The 15,883-nt window shown below is 42.8% G+C and overlaps 1 protein-coding gene across 1 annotated transcript; it reads left to right on the top strand.

Moving 5' to 3' along the window:
- Positions 1-514: 514 nt before the first annotated feature.
- On the top strand, positions 515-15,883 carry fam53b (family with sequence similarity 53 member B). The gene is made up of 5 exons (XM_015962970.3): positions 515-663; positions 9,623-9,849; positions 10,401-10,455; positions 11,598-12,355; positions 15,289-15,883. The coding sequence occupies exons 2-5, from the start codon at positions 9,760-9,762 to the stop codon at positions 15,649-15,651; spliced, it is 1,266 nt and encodes a 421-aa protein (XP_015818456.3). The 5' UTR covers positions 515-663; positions 9,623-9,759; the 3' UTR covers positions 15,652-15,883.

The following is a 15,883-nucleotide window of genomic DNA, read 5'->3' as shown; positions in this document are numbered from 1 at the left end:
GGTGTAACATTTAATCAAGAGTTGAGTTCATGGAAGCACATTTGTTCCTAATGAATTAATTATTTAACATAAAATAAAAAATATAATCAGAACTATAGTTGCGATTATTTTAATAACAGATTTACTCACTGGACATGTAAGTCACATACATTTAGTTTCCTAAATACACTCCTGTGCATAGTGGAAGTGTTTAGTGTTTATGCACAAGTCCTAAACTGATTACTTTTCATTCCCTCGGGCTGGGCTGAACCACTTGTTAAACACGCGGGGGTGGTTTATTTAAAACACGTACTGAAGACAGAAATATCCTCTTTTTTATTTTAAAACTTAATTATCTCAATGTAAAACTTTCAAAACATTAAGTTAATGCAGCTGTTGTTAAATAAGATATTAGATCATGTAAATAAAACTCACTAGAACACCCCCTTCCCTGTTCAAGTGGTACGGTCCGTGTAAGTTGTCACGGGCTCATTAGCGTGTAGTTCTGTCGAACACTGGAGTACTGGGGCAATGTTGTAGTTTGTAGGAGGGCTGAAAGTGAGCTGCACGCTTTGCTCCCGTCCCTGTTGTGTTTTATGCTAAAACAAACCAGATCATGATCCACAGAGGCTAACCAGCCGCTCTGAAAGCCCTGGGAAACCCGAGGAGCTCACCGGAATGTTTGTAAGTAGTTGTTTTTGGTCCAATAACCAGATTCTTGTATTGAAAAGTTAATGTAGCATCAATAAACACCTCACAAATAATTATGTCTGCTGCTTCCTTGGGTTTTAAACCTGTTTTTAACGCACAAAGAGGCATGTTAATGACGTTAAATCTAAATAAGAGTGGTATTAAAATAGAGGTCCCCGAGGAGTCATAACACAACTCCAGTGGGGCAGCTTAGCAACTTTTCCTCATGTGAACAAATGCTGCCTCTTTTGTTTGTAACAACTCTCGCACGAATGACTCTAGATTTATATATAACATCCCTGTATAATTCACAGTTTAACCATCTTTGTAAATGGCTAATGTCTCACGTGCTTTAAGATAGCCAGATGAGCTGAACAACCTCCGTTTAGAGAAACAGAGATTGACGTGGCAGCGGTTTATGCTAACAGTATTTCATAAACTTTTATAGTCCCATACTTATTTTCACTTTATTCTCTAGTTATTTATGTCAGAAATGAATGAAAGGTGTGTAACACAACCAATCTGCGTTACTTATTTCTGCTACAACTATCATACAATGTGGAATCTAAAGCAGTTCCTAGGTTTAAAATGGTGTAACATTTTCTTTTTTTTTTTTTTTTTTTTTTGATTATGGGTGTTTTAAACTGATAGACAAACACCAGTGGAATCTGCTCAGAACTAAACTTTCTTTCTTCAAACCGAAGTCATTCCGAGAGCTATCTATAACTGGAAAGATGTTGATTTTACTATAACTTTAACAGGGACACATGCTTCAAATGATCTGAAATGTCAATTTAAAACACATTAAGTGCCCAGAAATTGCATCACATTCACTATAGTCAACTGTTTTATTTTGAAGGGCCAGCTTTTATCTTGGAAAGTTTGTTAAAATGTTTGATGGCACATATATGAGTTTAACAGCCCCTGAATGCTGACACTACATAATTTATTAGGCCTGCCATTGCTGTCTCAGTGGAACAACGACTGTTCATCTCTATCAACCTTCCTGTCAGGTGTGAATTCAGGGCAGGCTGACACACAGAGACGTGCTTACAGAGGCCATAAATAAAAACATCCATAAAGCTGAATTCCTCTGTGACTTTTGGCTGTGGTTAAAGGTTCATATCTGTCTTGAAGAGTCATGCAGCCAAATTAGGAAAGATTTTATTAAATGGCAGACATGTCATTTAAATTATTTGAAGTTGATCCCCTTCAGTCAAGTTCAGAACTCTCTCTGGGTGTTTAACATAACGTGTGTTCTGGACACACCGGTTCCTTTGCCAAACTCATTTCCCTTTCATGAGGGATTTTAGAAAATGGGTTTAAGGGACTGTTTGTGCTGATCTCTAGGACAAGCTCAGTTTTCAGGGCCTTTTTCTTTGTGAAACTGAGAGCCATCCACCTGGAGGGCTGGCGGCTTGCATTTAAAACCATTTCAGCCCAAGTACAGGAGAGGCTGCCTATCGGGGCATGCAGACGATTCCTCTTCCATTTTCCTCTCCATAAACCGAACATGTTAGGAGGTTTTGCGTTGTATTACCACTGTTACATGGAAAAACATCACTGTTTTCTTTGTATTCTGAGGTAAAGCTCTAAGCACATTTGTATAACCAAGGAGTGTTCTCGCCTCCATTCTGAAATGTCTTCTAGATCTGACCTATTGTTCTTTTGGTCCATCAGCATGCTAGGTTACTACTCTGTGGCTGTTGTGTCTTCAGCCTTGTGTAATTAAGGGTCTTTGCTAGATTTAGTATTCAAGTGGACAGCATTTCTGTCCAACTTGGACAGGATTGCTGAAAGCCTTGATTACCAAGCTCAACAAAGCTCTTGTTCTGGACAAATGTATACAGTGCAAGTGATTATGTATGAGATAATTAAGCAGCAGGCCTGCTTTAACGCTAGGCCTCCCTGGCTTCCATACATCGCCATGCTGAGCCTTTGTGTTTATGGTAAGTGGGCAGCTGCATGCCTGTGAGACCTTGGCTGTACCCCAGGCCCTCAAACTGAGCCTGATAACGACTATTGAAGCCTCCCAGCCATGCTCATTTCTGACTATTCACTCACTGCTTTAAACGTGGAGCGAGCCTCCCGTCTGACTTGGTTTAATTTCTGTGAACATGCGGACAGCTGTGGGCTTGCCAGCTCCCTTCAATGAGTTTCATAAAATTCTTTTCAGTCGCTCAGCCTCAACAGTACTTGGTACCACCTGCTGCCTGTGGGTCCCACATAATGGCACCAACAAAGAAAGTTTCTAAAACTTGGTGTTTTTACTATGAAGTACAGTGCTGTAGAAAAAAGAAGCACTTGTTGGAGACGGTCCTCCATTAATGGGTAGACCTTCCTGATTGCAAAAAATATATATCGGCACAGGGATTTAAGCTTTTTAGGAGTCTTTCTTCAACGCCTTCACCCAGCATTCCTTATGTGAAAGATGTGGTAATGAAGAACAACACAAACCCCTCGGTTTGTTTTCAAGTCTCAGGTGCAGAGCAGATGCTTCTATTATGGAGACAGAGGGACGCAATCCTGGGAGTGTTAAGATCAGGACACGAGGCCGGCTGCCCTCCTTTCTAGAATTTTAAACGAGGACATCTGAAAATTCATGGCAGAACTTTTTTCTGTGAAGTTTTAGTTCATGCAGACGACATGTTGTAGCACAATTAACACTCGTGTTTATTGTAAAACTAAATGTCAAAGTAGGCTATACAAGGTAAAGCAATCATATGAAACTTGTTTCCACCAGCTGTCCCTAAGTGCTATAAAACAGATTAGTATTAGCTTTAATTGTCAGTCAGACACAAAGCTGCCAAATCCTTACGTAATGGTGGCCTAACCCACAGGATTACAGTCTGAGCAATGTATGGAAAAGCTGCTGAAATTAGAAGACCGTTTTGAGCATCAATCGTGGTTCTGTTACCTTTTTGGGATGTCTGCACTCTTTCATCACTTGAGTACAGAACTAAATGACTCTCAAAGGGGCACAGCTGTGTCACGTATATAAAACGGCTCATTAGGGTCTGTGTATGTTAGCTGAGTTAGTGACAGAGCAGACCCGTACCCTGACTTGACCAAACAGACGCCACGGTTTCCTCCTCGCATTCTATCTTCGTTGTGCAGCCTGATCTTTTGATGTTTCTGGCAAACCAAAACGACGACGAGTGCAAAGTGTTCAGTGACCACAAAGGAAGCTCATCAGCTCATCCAGGGCTGCACCATCACCATCGTCTAAGACGGATGCCAGCGTGCACTTTGCTGTTTACATGTGATGTGAAGCCACGTCTGAGTGAAATGTTCTTCTGAGAGATTAGAGGTCTCGGTTGTCATGGCGGCTGCTGCCTCAGCTCAGATAAAGGCCTATCGGCCTCCAGAAGCAAAGACTCCCCACGATTCCTGATAATAGCAGCATGGTTTTGGAGCTGATCTGGGTTTGGACCTCAGAGGAGGAGTGGTACCCTTCAGCCAGAAATTCTAGACGCCTAATTTGGCAGATTTTTGCTGGTTTTGCTCGACACAGCTGTGCATGCGGTTCAAGGTAAGTTGTTTGGGTGTAGCCGTTGAACTCTGCCAATCCAGCTACGGCATGCTTCCTTCCTTTGCTTTCCAGTTCTATCCATCCAAGAAAAAGCAGACTTCCCCTTTCCAGGAGTCTTAATCTTGTTTTTATTCAAAAACTGACACATTTGAGACGTTTTCCAAAGCTGCAGGGCTAGGCTAGGCATCTAAAACTGCTCAGCTTGTGTCATGGTGCCGAGGAATGTTTATAATTATGTTATAAACCTCTCCCATTTAAAGGACTGGGTTTATATTTATGGAATGAAAAGCCAGAGCATGAGAAATTAAAATGTTGCAGTTTCCTCCAACACAATACAACGTTGTTTACGAGAGATGTTTTACTGTTTCCAGAGGGAAGAGAAGCTGATGTTTGTTTTGTTTGAGTAAACTTCAGGTTTCTTCTTCTATAAGCTGACTGAATGATAAACAAACAACTACTTCCTCTAGCCAGCATATCCAACGTTATCTCAGATCTGTGTGGCTGGTGTTCATGCACATTATGATCCGTCCTGACGTCGTCCGGCCTCCAGCTCTGTTGTTTTCCTACTCAAGACCTTCATGAGTGGTGTTACTTTTGAAGGAAAGTTGTTTTATTGTGTGATGTGTGTTAAAGAAAATCATACGCTGAATTCATACACCACCTCCGGCTTGCCCGCTCCTGCACACAACACCCACAGCTTCTGATATGTCCTCTTTTATTTCCCACGATGTCTCGTCTGCTGCACAAACTGCTCTTTTGTTTCAAGCTCACCCTCTTTCTTCTGCCCGCAGTTGTTGCCACTTAAACGCTCCCACCTCCTGACCTTGAGGGCATCATACGACCATCTCGTGTCCACTTTGTTTGGTTCCTCCACCTGACGCGACCTTAAGCGTAAACAATCCCGTGACAGCAAGATTGTATAGATTTACATCTGAGGCGGGCAGACGGGCGGTTTTACTGTAATCATGGTGCAGCATTAATGTGAAGAGTGTTGTTTTGATAACCGCAAGGTCAGCTATTCTCAGCCAGCCCCTGAGGAGTCAATTACACAACTTTGACTTTGCTCCACCACTCTGTGTGACCCAGAGAGGAACACTTTTAAGAAGACGAACTCTGTCTTTTCACAGGCAAGAATTAAACAAAGTGTCGAGTTCCACTTTTGGATGTGAGAAGTGTCATTTTAGAGTAGAGGCCAAAATAAGTAATGCAATGTGAGTGCTGTTTCTTCACTGTTGAATTAGTAGAAAAAGAGATGATCTGCCTCTTATCTCCTTTAAATATTCATTAGTTTTAACATTTGAACGGGATAAATACGAAGATGCTACAGGAACAGAATCTGTGTGTGAGACAGAGATTAGGTATTTGAGTATTAATTATTCATCTGTATGCATGAAAGGCACATCTGAAAGGTTAGAAGTGTCTTTGTGAAGGAAGGCGGAGGTCGTTAATATGGATTCACAGCAGCTGCAGTCAGCTTTAATGGCAATTCCAAGTTGTATCAAGAACAGTTTATGCCTGAAATGTGCTTCTGTTCTGTTCTGATGAATTTGATCATTTTCTTCTTTCTTTCTTGTTTTATATTTACATGTGAACCAGTTCTGGTGTTGTGGGCTGATACTGAGCTCTGACCTGATTGGCAAAGAATATTTTTTTATTGAATTTGTGATTTAAAAAAAATGTATGTCCTGTTGCTAGAGAGAATTGGTGTTTTGTTACCAGGAAAATATGCCAGAATGAAAAAAAAGTTTCAGATTGACTCGGCTGAATTTTTGTGGTGCATGTTTATTGATCATTTAGGTACAATTGCATAATCGGTAGATAATGGTCCTCAAAAGGCTTTTGCTGATGGGCATTTGTAATAAGAGGGTGTTCTGGCAGGAATCTGGCGCTATGATATATATCACAATATATACCATATAATATATTTCGATTAAGAGTTAGATATTGGTTTTTCTATTACTGATACCGATGTGTAGAGATCACGGTCAGCCGATCGCCGTTATGTGCTGCTGATATTTGGGTCGATTTTCATTGCTGATATCTAAACGTTTTCCACCTTATTTTAATGCTAAAATGTCACTAATAACATCATTGGTGCACAAAATTTCAGAAGCTGAATCAGTTTTTGAACACTGAATTGAACTAACTGTTTAATCATAATTTTGTGCACTACTCAGTGTTGAAGTCAGACACCCTTACAAAGTTAATCAATTAACTGACCAAGTATTAAATATTTAAAACGGGTTAATTAAAATTAATTTTAGTTGAAAATGTATTTTAGAGTGCTTTTTACACAGATGTTACAGGCTCAACACATGGGAGGCGACATCGCCTCTCCATTCATTTTCAATGAGACGTATGTGACAAAGCGATAATCACGGGTCTCCCTCCTGCTGAGCAACACGCGAAAAACGTCCATGTGAAATTATGCGCTCATGCATGTGTCGTGCACATGCAAGCCAGCGAATTTCAACTTTTTGTCGCTGTCGCTCAGACAAGCACTAATCAGCGGTGGTTTATTGACTGACCAATGAGAGTACAGGATGCCTCGGTACATCTCCAGACAAACACAAAGGAAATGATAATACTTGCCATGTCAGATTTCCCAGAGCTTTACATTTCTACAAAAGAATATAGAGATCTTCACAAAAAGGCATCAGCATGGGAGGTTGTCAGTGAGCTGGTTGTTGTTGTGGTCTCATATTCACCATTTCTTTTTCTGTTTGTAATATGGGATGAACTCATTCACATATTTTTCTTTTTATATAGTCAATTCGGAAGTACAACTTCACTTAACTCTAGCATAACCTTGAGACTTCATATCTACCACATTTTCAGCTCTGAACTGCTTTAATTACCCAAAATATCCTCCAATCTGACGGCCAGTCAAACAACGGAAGACTTGCCCTGGAACGGAGTGCGTCGCTGGCTTTTATCGCTGCCACATGTGGCCTCCCTGTGTCAGGTTATCAAAGTGACAGTGAAAAGTTTAGTTGATCGCAGTCATTTGTTGCCTTCCGCGTGTCGAGCCCATTATTCATGAACGTAAATATACGTTTTTATTAAATTCTGCAGCAGCGCCGGGTTGCCCGGGGATGTAAATTATCTTTACTAAAGAGGTATATAACTTGATGCCTATATATAAAAAATTGAAAATATTGTCCTGATATATCGGCTGACCGATACATTGGCCTGTCTATAATTTTGATACTAGTAAGAGCCAGACAATTACAATTTTTTACACTGTGTTAAACTGAAAAACTCAGGTCAGACGCCTCCAAGGCACATCCAGTGTTATCAGGAAATCTTGTTCTTCCATCAGAACAAAGGCAGTATAAACTGCTGTCACCTAGCAGTTGGGAGTCTAAATTGCACCACACAAAATAAATCCTGTAAATGTCTGCCTGTAGATTCGCAATTAAAAGCCGATACGCTGCTTTTAAATATCGATTCGGTATGATAACGCAAAATATTGCAATATTTCAGTATCTATATCTTCTACTTTACTTACATTTCAAGGAAACGTAGAAAATGATCATTTAATTGACTAAATAAGTATAGGAGCATTAGAAAATCAGCTGGTGATTAGAGTTTATGTTTATTTTTATTAATTTGGCAGATGCTTTTATCCAAAGCGACTTACAATTTATAACCTATAGGGCATGTTGTGATCTGTGGGGGAAACCGGAGTACCCGGAGGAAACCCACGCATGCATGGGGAGAACACGCAACTCCACGCAGAAAGGCAGCAGCCAAGCCCAGTGTCGAACCCTGAAACCTTCGTGCTGCGAGGCAACAGTGCTAACCACTGCGCCACCATGCAGCACCATGCAGAATTTGCCAATGTGTTTATGTTTATTTATTTAGGAGACACTTTTATCCAAAGCAACTTCTAGTTGTGGATATAGCAATGCAGTTGTTTCACCTAACATTTATGTTTTTGGTCTCCCACGGCGTAGAGCAGCAGTAGCAGGGTGTGAACTTGAACCTTCTTGCTCCAAGGCAACAGAGCAACCCACTGTGCTAACTGCGTAAATGGCTGAGTAGGTTATTAGCTAATCTGGAATTCAAAAATCAGATTTTTTTTTTGTCCTTGAGCATCGTTAGGTAGCTAAAAAAATAATCTGATATTTCAAAGTTCGTCAAGAATTGAAAAAAATTGCAATCAGTTATTTATATTTCTTTAAAACAATCCGTATCGGCTCTCATAAACAGAACCAGTGCTTCAGTGATGGAGAGCTCACATCACTCCTATTCTAATGTCTCTGCACTGGTTACCCGTTAACTTTGGAGTTCATTTTAGAATCCTGATTATAACTTTCAATGCTCTACATGGTCAAGCTCCTCCCTATATTACTGAACTGTTAAGCCTTATGGTTCAACCCAGGCCCACACACCAGAACCTTCTAGAAGTTCCAAAGACCAGATATAAACGTCGAGGTGATCGCTCCTTCCAGACTTTTGCACCCCGACTCTGGAACCATCTTCCTTTATCCTTACGCAGCACTGACAGTCTGGACACTTTTAAAAAACAGTTAAAGACCCCTTTATTTAAAGCTGCTTTTACATAAATATTTTATTTTCTAATTTTTACTCAGATTTGTAATCATCTTTCATCTGTTTATGAAATTTTATATTTTTATGACTTTATTTTTTCTATTGTTAATCTAGATAATTATGATTTTATGACTATTTTAATTTGTTTTGATCTATGTGAAGCACTTTGTGATTCTATGTCTGTGATAAATGCTATATAAATACAATTTACTTACTTCTCTACAAACAATGCAACAAACTAGAACTTTTGTGAGTTTCTAAGGATCAAGTGAAAGATGACTTTTGATTTAGAGTTATTTATTTTTTCAGCTGGCGATATTGGTCAGTTTCGATTAAAATGGTCTTTTAAATGGAACAGAATCAAAAGAAAGTCTTGAGTTACAACACAAGCAAAGATAACACGCCACACATTCACAGAAGTTAACAGATCTGAGACTGAAAGTGAAAATTGACTTTGAACACAGAACCAGTCCTTGAGCTTGTTGTATTTCTCTGCTTGGTGTAGAATGACCAAACTAAGACAATAAACCTGGGAGGTAAATGTTTGTGTCTGTTATTGTGAGCGTTGAAGCGGTCTAACATTAGACTGACACAAATGGTGTGCCGCCCTGCTGTAAACTGTGAATTCAGCTGCTTTTCTCATTGAAGGACTGACACAATGACTCGGAGTCATCAGACGGTCTGAGTTGCAAACTCTTAACAGTTCTCAGATTTTCCTAGGGCACCTTCCTGTTTGCCTCTTATTTGATGCCAGGTTTCAGAGCCTCCTTCCAAGAAGTCTTTTCTCTTGTCATCTGTTTATAAGATCGACAGAATGTAAGAAATGTGCTGAATCCTAATCCCCATCTCCGTATGTCCTCTCAGGATCGGCCCAGAGACTGCAGCACATTCCTGGAGAGGCTGAGAGCTGCTGTCTGAAGTTGATGAGAAACCAGCCTTGCTCACGCCACACCCGTCAAGATGGCCTTCAGTTCAAGTTACTGGAATAACCTGGGACAAGGATGTGTGTTGCTATGGTGATCATTTACAAGAAAACACTGGAAAAAAAGGGCGGTGATGATGTAAGATCCACTCGTACGGACCTGGGCACGGTGAGCAGTTATCTGCTAATTCAGTCATTCAGAACGTTAGTTTCCAACGTGCAGCTTCATACAGACTGAAAGGTGAAGACATGAAAGGCAGTAATCAGTTCATACAGTTTTTTGTTTCGTTTTATGTTTCTGTTGCTCTGGGAGACTCCAGTTGCTTCTCTGAAGTTGCTAACTTACGTCTGTACTCAAATATTTGAATGAACCGAGAAAGCCCCGAATAAAAGGTCGTGACTCACGTGGAGATTTGTGTAGCTGTTACAAATAATTGCATCATAAAAGGTGGAATTTTAATCTAACTTAGAAAGCCATAGAAGCAGTCTTCCATGTTTGCTCTGTTTTTGCAAAAGTGAAATGGCTCAGAGAGAAAATTCCCCCGCTGACGTGGACCGAGTCTGACCTTTCAGTCTCAGGACATCATCACACTCATTTACAACTCTATTGAAAAGTAGTACTTTAGTAGTACTATAATACACACACAGCAAAGATGTTCTTTATCCAGTTTTTATTGTATATTGTTTTATTGACGCTGAACCTCTCTTGTACCGTTGCAGTTCAAGGCACAGACCATGAGCCAGGGAGCAGCACTATTCTCTTGTGGACTCATGGGTAAGACACAATCAATACACACACTCCAAAATCAATATGCGTATGGATCAAACCCACTGTCCTAATGTGATTATTTCCAATCACACACTGGTCACGGCTTGTAAATGCGGACTCTCTGAAGCCTGTAGAGGGCTGGACGTGTCGGATGCAGATGTTGGTCTGAAGGCGCTCGTGTTCCGAGTAATATTGGAGGAATTATTGCATACCAAGAGTGGGTGAAGAGCTCCAAGCAGTCTCTGCATTCGTTTGAAAGCATGGACTCGTGTGAAGCATGTCTGGCAGGTGGCTCTGCCTACGTAGGAGAATTCGTGTGACTACATGTTAGTATCATTACCAGGAATCTAAGTCCTGAAGGCTGTGAACCTGCTCTTTCAATCGGGTTTTAATTACCAATGTTTATATGTTAATAATCTTTAATCTTACTCCCTCACAGCAACTTTGTTGATCAGACAGAGTCCTGGCTTACAAACACTTCCAGCAGGATTTGTTTGTTTCCCACCGTCACAGACGTAAATCGGCCTCTTGGTTACTAAGAGTTGGGCCAGTGGTTCAGACTCTTAGCTGCTGACTCCGAGTCGACCAGCCAGTTCAGTTGGCTCGCTCATCAGAATGACAGGGACTTTTCACGCGTGGCATCTGCAGCGGCGTAGCAGACGAGGCGAGCGCAAGAAAACGGGATCGGCTTCAGTCAGATCTAAATAAAGTCAGCTGGACATCGGCCTCTTTCCTTTTCCAGTCAGCTGCGCAAACAGACGGTGACACCAAAGCTCCACCTGAGGGACTGGAGGTATTTTTAGTACCAATAACACAAAGCGGGGAGTAGTGGCAATACAGAAACAGATCCTCGGACCGGGCCGGACTGGAACCGTGTTGTGGAAATCGTTCATGACGCAGCCCAATTCTCCCGGCTAAAAACGTATTCTTTCCGTTTTGGAAGATTGTTTTATAAATGAGTTGACTTTGCAGATGATCCATGACAACATCACTCCTGATCATTTTATCAGCCAAACCAGTTCTGAAGTGGCAGTGACTTTGTAAATCTCCTTATTGCTGCCTACAGAATGTCCCACACGTAAGATCCAGACACAGAACATGATGTTGTACAGAATTCCCCTGACATGGATGTGATGTGTTTGTTACAGGGACAAGCCGGTGGCGTGAGGTGGGGAACAGCTGTGGCTTACAGCTGCAGCCAGTCAGAACTAGCCTGGAGAGCCTGTGGGACGTCCTGCCTGAAGTGCACAGGAGTTCTGCCCACTGGGACGTGGGCTCCACTTCCAGCACCATCACCAGCTTGTTGCAGGACCTCAACCTGACTGAGGCGTCCTCCCACTCCACTGCGCCCCCCAGCAAACGGCAGTGCCGGTCTCTGTCTTGCTCGGATGAGCTTGGCAGTTGCCGCTCCACCTGGCGCCCACAGGGCTCCCGCGTGTGGACAGCCGTGGAGAAGAGGCGGTGCCACAGCGGAGGCAGCGTCCAGCACAGCACTCTAGGAAACGCTCAGCTCGGTTTTCCAGTGATGCAGCGCAGCTCTAGCTTCAGCCTGCCTGCTCGCTCCAACACCTTGGAGCCACCGGGCTTCACCCAGCACTTGCATCGCCCGTCTGCCTTCACTGGCCTCACACCCTCCTCCCCAGTGCGCCTCTCATCTGAGCCTTCGGCCCAGTCCCTCTACCTCTCTCATGAACAAATTAGCCTCTCTGAGGTTCCAGGAGGACCTTCCCCACCCAGCTCTCTCAACTCCACTCCAGAGCTCAAGCGGCGTGGTGGACAGGGTGGCCTCGCCCGTAGTCGCTCACAGCCATGCGTCCTCAACGACAAGAAGATTGGCGTGAAGCGCAGGAGACCAGCTGACTCGCACAAACAGAGGCCTTCACTGGATCTGGCAAAGATGACCCAGGTTGGTTTCTAAGGCTAATATTACGAGGTACAACCTTTAGCATGGGTAATTGTAACATTGCATCTTAGTTATTTGTCAGATTCTGATTCCAGACACAAAAGATCATAATGTATTGGTTGATCCCAACCTTTTGTGCTCTAAGTAACCACTGTCCTGGAAATGGCCTTACCAAGGTCCACCAGGCTCTGTGACAACTAGTTACACTCTGCTGTTTGGGTCATTCAGCTTTTCATGTTGGGGAAACCAATGCTGTGTGGGAAAGGGCATGCCGTTCTCCCTCTGTACACCTCCTAATGTTTCTGACGGCGTTACCGTTAAAAGCAAACGTTCACTCCTGCAGGCCTGTTCAGGGTTGCATTCCAGTAGGAGGGTGTGTAGTGCAGGGAGCGTTATGTAAATGCGTTGCTGAGGAAAAATGGTTTGATCAAAGCTGAGCTTCACATTGTGGTTCGTGCATCAGATGAGAGCGTAAACACGAGGTAAATTACCGTGTGAAACGTTTGGCTCGGGTCTGAAGTCGATCAGGTTTAACCGACAATTACAGGGACACGCGTGGTGAAGTTTCACACACAACACCGGCCCGACCATAAACACAGAGCTGGACTTGGCCCTTCTGAGAAAGTCACTCAGAGTTCAGCAGTGTCTTTAACAACTGTGCTGTTGTGATACGACAAGCAGACACCAAGCCAGCTTACAACAGAGACCAGGTCAGAGTGGAGAGAGCCGCCAGCCGGACGGAGCAATGTCAGGGTTAGGGTTAGGGTGCACGCCTCGCTAGCAGTTGGGTTTTCCTGCTGGTCAGGTATTGTTGCATGGTTCTTTTACTGTCCGGGGGAATAAAAAGTCATCTAGACTACAGATACTGACAAATCCAGTTACTTTAATTAGAAACATTAATGTTTATTAGAAACGTGTAGGTGTCTTAATTAGGACAATCTCGGGCTCAAAGGTGTTGAGTTTTGATGTTGGGAAAAGATTACTCACCACTTATCTGTGGGACTTTATTTTGTTTAGTGTTGCACCTTATCAGGACTCAGTCACCTGACTGTTCAGAGTACCCACAGTGCTGAGTGTGTCTGTAAAGTGTGCTGTCATCCTCCATAGAATCATTCTGATGCCTGTATTTATTTATATAGGCATCAATCACTTTAGTCTTAATGTTTAATTTTACCTCAAAATAACCCATAAGATCCTAATCAATAAAGGTATGCCATCTAAGGAGCGTTGGGAGTTTGGGAGTGATGGAAAAACAGACATTCATCTAAACTTTGTGTTGAAACAAAATTACAGCTCAGACCTATGACCTATGGCTCGAATTTCCCTCTGGGATTAATAAAGTATTATTGAATTGATTGAATTGAATTTAAATAGCTGTAAGCATGTGTAAGCATGCAACAGTCTGCACAGGTTGGAGAGGGATTTACCCATAATGCATCTAGTCTTAATGAGTTGAACCCAAAACAATCCCGTGGGTTAAAGGTTTTTCTTTTTGCATTTATAAAAATCCCACCTATCGCCTACCCACGCCTCAGACAAATGCTATTCTGTGCCTCATGGCAGATTTGTGCAGCTTTAAGTAAACATAAAATTTCTCAGACAAAATAATAAATGTGGATAAACAAAACTCTGCACCTCAACAGCAGATGAAGCACTTTTTCACTCCCCCAACATATTTGTTAACACCAATCCCACTTTAGTCTATCGATAACTTGGAGCTGAACTCCTTAAACGTGGCTGTGAGCAGCATCTTTGACTGTCTCATGCCTTTCAAGTATTACATAAGCACACCAACAGGAGGTTTTCACAGAGGACCCATTCTCTTGGGTCCCTCAGGCCCAACGCCGGTGAGGCATGAGGCAGCTGTCCTGCCTTCTTCACATTAGCCGTACAGATTGGATAAGCCTCTGTCATAAAGCTTCTCATTCCAACACGCACAGCTGTCACAGGACCTGCCTGCAGCAGTGCTGGCACATGTGTATTTGCCTAAAGAAGTCACTGGGTTCCCCAGATGTATGTGAGCATTGTGCAGGGCCAGAGAAAGGCTAGGCGAGTCAAAAGGCCAACATGAGTGATGTGTGCCCTCTTGGTATCTGGCCACTTGCTGCGTGGGTCCTCCCTGGAACTCGGATTACTGCCTACTGCACGAAATGCAGCCTACGTTTTTAATCTGATGTTTCTTAATTATAGTTGCTGCAGTGTTCAGCTCAGCGCTTACTCATGCACATGCTGTTGCATGAGCACAGTGGAGGGATTGTTTTATACAATGGCTGTATGAGTTTAGGGTTTGACTCAAGTCACAGCAATGATATCTGTCCATGTCTTCTTGATGTGACTGATTATTTAAGTGGAAAATTATGATTAATTAGTTGTGTGAACATTGTTTGGTTTTTAGATACGTTTATGGTAGTCTAGATAACCATTTTTAAAGCGAGAATTGCTCACCTGCAGACCCATGTTGACCATGATTTCTTTTAGTCTTTAATCAGAATTCCTCTGTTAGGAAAAATGTTTGCTTTTAAAGCTGTTTTACCAAATCGATTTAACAAGCTGGCTTTTAAACACAAACATGGTAGGAGAACTCCCTTCCCTCCCCTCGGTATCTGTCATCCCTAGGCCACGCCCCCTGATCTCTGAACCCGCATTGCCAGCATAAATGAGAGCGCTAAACACCAGTCACCGTTTTCTACATCTTTTATTGTCCGTGACTTCAAATGTTGTTCTTCTTTTTGGGACCCTGGTAGTTTGTGGTAACAGCCGGCTGTTTCTCCTTCTCTGATATTTTTGAGCGGAGAACCTCTCACACCAGCAGTGTTTTGTTGCTAAATACGCGAGTGTGTAATGAGTGGAGGACCCAGGTAAAATAAGGATTTCAGTTGTCATCAAAAGTAACCACTGTTATGATTTTCCTTATGAAATTGTGTCTGTCTCCACAGAAACTTCGGAATTTCCACAGCCTTAGTTGCCCTGGAATCACAGGCAACAACCTCAACGAGTCTGGCCAGGCGGCGCCCACTCTCAGGTGCACCACGCAGTGCAACAGCGACGACTTGTCTGAAAACGAAGACAGCTTGGAGGACACTTGGTCTTGGTCCAAAGAAGGTGACTTCACCAGGAACAAGTTTTCAGACGCCACGACGGAAGAGGTGGACTGGAACCCCACGGATCGCAGCGACGGAACAACCGGAACGACCAACGGGAAGGACGGTGAGCCTCTGTGGGCGGGGCTGTGTAGCATGAGGAGGGACGCGCATCAGCTGGGAGGCGAGCTCGACATCGAGCAAATTGAGAGGAACTGAGCCGCTTTCCTCCCAGGAGAAGCTAAATTAGGGGAGTGGAAGTTTATCGCCAGGTGGTACAATAAACAGTGCTGATAGTCTTAAGGACAAAGCAAGTGAGGAGCTCAGGCACAGAGCATTCCAAGTCTAAGGATAGACGGAATCGGAGCTTTGTGCTTTAAATGTCTGTTTGGAGACTTTTTAGAAGAAACTCCCTCAATGGACAGATTCTCAGCTGTGTCTCAGGAGAAAA

The sequence above is a fragment of the Nothobranchius furzeri genome, chromosome 16 (assembly GCF_043380555.1).
Source record: "Nothobranchius furzeri strain GRZ-AD chromosome 16, NfurGRZ-RIMD1, whole genome shotgun sequence".
NCBI classification, from domain to species: domain Eukaryota; kingdom Metazoa; phylum Chordata; class Actinopteri; order Cyprinodontiformes; family Nothobranchiidae; genus Nothobranchius; species Nothobranchius furzeri.
The sequence above is the reverse complement of the archived record's forward strand: the minus strand, read 5'-3'. Positions and strand labels throughout refer to the sequence as shown.